This window comes from Thamnophis sirtalis, unplaced genomic scaffold (genome assembly GCF_051295495.1).
Source record: "Thamnophis sirtalis isolate CommonGarterSnake01/CBP01778 unplaced genomic scaffold, rThaSir2_p1.2 scaffold_15, whole genome shotgun sequence".
Classification (NCBI taxonomy): Eukaryota; Metazoa; Chordata; class Lepidosauria; order Squamata; family Natricidae; genus Thamnophis; species Thamnophis sirtalis.
The window spans coordinates 1,794,889-1,800,057 of record NW_028261395.1 but is presented as its reverse complement, the minus strand read 5'-3'; the positions used below and the strand labels follow the sequence as shown (position 1 = coordinate 1,800,057).

At 40.9% G+C, this 5,169-nt stretch overlaps 1 protein-coding gene across 1 annotated transcript in view; it reads left to right on the top strand.

Moving 5' to 3' along the window:
• The first annotated feature begins 3,808 nt into the window (after window positions 1-3,808).
• Window positions 3,809-5,169, top strand: part of LOC106539441 (protein CC2D2B) — a 47,585-nt gene continuing 46,224 nt past the window's right edge. Inside the window, exons 1-2 of the mRNA XM_087702382.1 lie at window positions 3,809-3,856; window positions 4,044-4,112. Coding sequence (XP_087558508.1) covers window positions 3,809-3,856; window positions 4,044-4,112 — 117 coding nt within the window. The remainder of the gene's footprint in view (window positions 3,857-4,043; window positions 4,113-5,169) is intronic.

Below are 5,169 nucleotides of genomic sequence, written 5' to 3'. Positions count from 1 at the left end.
GTTTTTGGAACTGCGCAGGCGCCAGCCCGAGATAACCGCGCGCGCATTGGCGTTTTTTTTTTTTAAAAAAGCGACCGCGGGTCCTTTGCGCACGCGCGGCTCTCGAGTCGGCGCGGGACGACGTTCGAGTCAGGGCGGGCATCGCCCCCTTCAGGGGGGAAAAGGAGAGCCTCGTGCGCATGCGCCAACGTCAAAGATGGCGGGAGCTACCTCAGAAGGGGATTTTTAGCTTTATGGGGAAGAAGCTTTAAAAAAATGTAGGCGAAGGTGATGTGAGGAGAGAAAAAAAGGACTAGAAACCGACTCAATTTTAAGTTTCGCTTAAGCTCGGCGAAGAGGCAGGCAGCTAGCGACGCTAGCTGTTGGGATACAGGGCCAGCAAGACAAGAAATCGTCCCTGTTTTCTGAGGGGAAATTGTAACTTTTTCATCTCTTCACCTTTCCACATGCGGTTATTTCGACAGAAAATAATTGCGCGCATTTGAGGAAATAACTGTTTCTTGTACACATTTAAGCGTTTTGAGAAAACCCAGAAAAGATAATAAACTGGGGGCCAGACAAGATAAACAAAAAATAAATAAACAAGTTCGCCTTTAAAAGGAGTGTTTTTAAAATAATAATAATCTTTGGGGGGAAAAGAGCTGCAAAGGATTGGATTTGGATTTGGATTTATTAAATTTATAGGCCGCCCAATCCCGAAGGACTCCGGGCGTCTTACAGGAAATAAATTTAAAAGAAGGGTTAAAAACAAACAAGAGAAAAGCAGATTAAAAGAAACACATCATGCACCCAGTTTAAAGCTCTTCTCAAAATGTTTTATCAGGAGAACTGTGCCATTTATTTCATTTATTTATTTATTAAATATATGCCGCCCTTTCATTTATTTATTTATTAAATATATGCCAATCCTTGGGGATTGGGGCAGGAATGAGTGTAGGAACTTAGCACCCACCCCTCTTTCCCTCTCCTCCTAGAATGAAATATTCTAGGAAATATTATTAAAAAGGCAGAATATTATATTTCCCTGGATGAGAAATGGAGAAACTTGTAAATTTAATGAATTTATATGCCGCCCAATCCCGGAGGCTTGTTTTTAGACAAGAAGCAGACTCACTCTTAATAGCTCCCACCCTCCTCAATAGCCCACAGCAGATACCAGTACTTAAGATATAAAGAGATGGCTATGTCTATTCATAAGTAAATAGCCTCACCCAAGAAAGGTAGGATTAGCCTTCAGCCATAATAGGAATTGCCCAAAACCCTCTTCCATTACATCGTCACCCAGCAAGATTCAACCAAGCCTGGGACTCAAAACCATATACAAAGTTACTCCTGCATTGCCCCTTGGGAGTCTGATAACCAATCAGGATACCTGCTCTTACATAGGAACAGGAAGCTCTTGAGGCAGGGCCCAAGCAGAAGTGGGGGGTCACTGTAACAACTGGTTCGCCCAGAAGCGCAAATGTGAGAGAGCATGCACACACGCTTGCTTTCCTTGCTCATGCGCCTACCGCACTTGAGAGACCGCCTCCTGCTAATTACCTCCCTGCGACCAATTAGATCGCATAGATTAGGCCTCCTCCGAGTTCCATCTGCCAGTCAGTGCCGACTGGCAACTACACGGAGGAGAGCCTTTTCAGTAGTAGCTCCGACCCTTTGGAAGATCTCCCCGTGGAGATTCGTACCCTCACCACCGTCCAGGCCTTCCGCACAGCCCTTAAGACCTGGCTATCCCGTCAGGCCTGGGGATAAAGCTAATTTGTCCCCACCTGAATGATGAATGAATGTTGCTTACTATTTTACTTCTATGTATTGTTTGTGTCTATTGTCTGTACCCTCCCTTCCTTATTTTATGTAAGCCGCCCTGAGTCCCCTCAGGGAAAAGGGCGGCCTATAAATACTAATAAAATCCAAAAATCCAAATCCAAATGCACACAGCTTCAAACAAGGCGATTATATAGGATGGGATAGTGCCAGGGTAGGTGGGTTGGGCTCTTTCTTTCTTTCTTTCTTTCTTTCTTTCTTTCTTTCTTTCTTTCTTTCTTTCTTTCTCTCTTTCTTTCTCTCTCTCTCTCTCTCTCTCTCTCTCTCCCTCTCCCTCTCTCTCCCTCTCTCCCTCTCCCTCTCCCTCTCCCTCTCCCTCCCCCCCCCCAATGGTCCTATCCATTAAACCATCTTTCCAAGCAGTCTCCATGTTCCCAGTGTCTTTCTCCCCACTTGGAACTGAACCGAGATGGACATTTCTTCCAACAAGAGAAAGGGATCTTAAATATCGATGAACTAATTCGTAATACCTTGCATCTTTAACATGAATTGGATGCAAATAGGCAATGCCCAATTGAGCTGATGACCCAGTTGAAGTAGATTGATTTGGACGGAGGCAGACAATGGTGAATCCTCTGTTATAACAAGAGTTAGACTGGCTATCTTGAGAGAAGAACAATAGAGTCTGTCTTGAAGAGACCCTTCCATATGTTATTGATTGGTTGATTGGTTTATTCATTATTTTAGAGGTCAGTCAACTTCAAATGACTTAAAAATTAAGAAACAGATCGCAGACATCCAGAAGAGAGAAACATATGGTTCCACCACAAAATCGCGGAGGACAAAATCGCGCTCGACGAAAGCGCGCATTTGACGTCATCACAGCGCGACGAAAACATCGCGCTGTGATCGAAAAATGTAAAAATAAAGCTAAAACCTTACCCTAACCCCCCCAAACCTAACCCTAAACCTAACCCTTAACCTAACCCTAAATCTAACCCTAAACCTAACCGTTAACGTAACGCTAAACCTAACGCTAACCCTTAACCTAACGCTAAACGTAACCCTAACGCTCTAAATCTAACCCTAACCCTTAACCTAACCCTAACCCTAAACCTAACCCTTACCTTTATGTGAATCGGCTTGCTTTAATTTTAATTTTATTTCAATTTTTAATTTTTTTTGTTGCGCTGTGATGACGTCACATGCGCGCTTTCGTCGAGCGCAATTTTGTCCGCGGTTTTGACGGGTCACGAAACATATATAACAGCAGCAACAGGCAAAAACGTTACAGGGGCTAGATCTGTAATGGCGAAGCTAGGGTACACGTGCTCCAGGTGACATGTAGAGCTTGCTCTCTGGGCACGCCAGCGGTTGCTCCAGCCCAGCTGCACCATGCATGTGCGCGTGCCTCCCGCCAGCCAGCTGGTCTTGAGTCTCTGCCATGTATGCGTGGGGCAGGACGCATGCACAGGGGATAGGGCGCATGCACGGGGAATGGGGTGCATGCGTGGGGGATTGCATGCACAGGGAACGCTAGCATTTTGGGGGTTTACCTTTGTTGGTGCAGCTGTGCATGATTCCACCACAAGACACTAGCCTGCTGCCACTGTCTCTGATTTATCTGGTTCATTACAAACATGGAACTTAAATCTATACCTTTTTCAGCAAAAGCTAAGTCAGATAAATTTATCTTTAGATTATTCCATATAGAGGAAATGCAAAAACAGTTGCAAAATTTACAGCTTTCAAGTTTTAAAACAAGATTGAATGTTGGACAGCAATGATGTAACATGAGACATATCATAGCACAGTTCCACATAAGTACAAGCTATCTTCAATGAACGCTTCAATAACTTTATGTGCAATCAGAGAAATATGCTAAAACATAAGAATATTAAAAAGCCATGGACATAGTCCCAACAAATTTATTTTGATTAAAGTAATTGTATATTATTTTTTACTGATTGTCAAGCGGAAATTATGTTGATACATATATTTTATAAATGTTTATAGTTTTTATTTTTTCAGTGAATTAACAGAAATGGATTCTGATGAAGATTTGGAGGCATTAGTAGATAAAAAGAGTGAGGCAAGTTATGAAAAATATTTTAAAATACATTATTTTCTAACTGATTTATTAATGATTACATAAAATTGTCCTTTAGATAATTTGTTATATTAAATATTGAGAAATAAGCATGTGATTATATTCATTGTTTGGGCTTTGTATCCTTACAGATAAACTTTTATAACAATTTCCTTTTTTTTTTTTTCAGAAAGAGAAAGTTCAGGAAAGACTTGCAAAGAAAAAAAATTCTTTACCTAAAGAAAGTATTAGAAATCAGGTACTTTTGTCCATATTGAAATAGAATATAGTATATTCTTTAGAATTTTGGATAGTCTTCAGAAATTGCTTTTTTAAAAATGCCTCTATGTTGACAAACTTGCTTTGAACTAAAGAAAAGATTATTTGAAAAATATTAAATTAAATATACACCAATTTGTACCCTGAAGTTAATCACAAAACAACAAAAACAGTACAGGTTATATTTAGGTTTCTTCCAGGTGTAGAATAGTTAAAAACAGGAAGCAGGGAGGAACAACAATGGATAACTTTTATGCTAGAGCAGGGGTGTCAAACTGGCAGCCCATGGGCCAAATGTGTCATAGCAATAGCAATAGCAGTTAGACTTATATACCGCTTCATAGGGCTTTCAGCCCTCTCTAAGCGGTTTACAGAGTCAGCATATCACCCCCACAGTCTAGGTCCTCATTTCGCCCACCTTGGAAGGATGGAAGGCTGAGTCAACCCTGAGCCAGTGAGATTTGAACAGCCGAACTGCAGAACTGCAGTCAGCTGAAGTAGCCTGCAGTGCTGCATTTAACCACTGCGCCACCTCGGCTCTTATAGTTCTCTCCTCGGCTCTCATGCGTAGACCATGCCAACCCAGCTCCTTGGAGGGGAAAATGTCACAGAACATCATGTGATGGCAAAGTGTCACCATGAGTTTGACACTTGTGTTCTAGAGAAACTGTATAGATTTCCCATAAGATATGGTACATATTGGGACTAGTACATCTTAATTTAGGAATTAGCAGGTAGCCAATTTTCAGGAGACTGTAACTTATCCTGAAAGATAAAAACAAAAAAGCATAGGTAAATAATTACAAAGTAATATAACATTTGAGGAGATAAATATTTGTTATGCTACCTTGTTGATTTCTATTGTTTTCTGCATGTATTGCACAGGTTTAAGAGTATATCAAATAAAAATACTAAATGCTACTTGTTAAAATGGCAAATATAATTCAAGGAAAAATGTAATTCAGATATAAATGAATGGAAATTGAGGTCAGTGACCTGTTGTGGCAATTGTTGAAAAAATGTTAGTAACTAAAGGA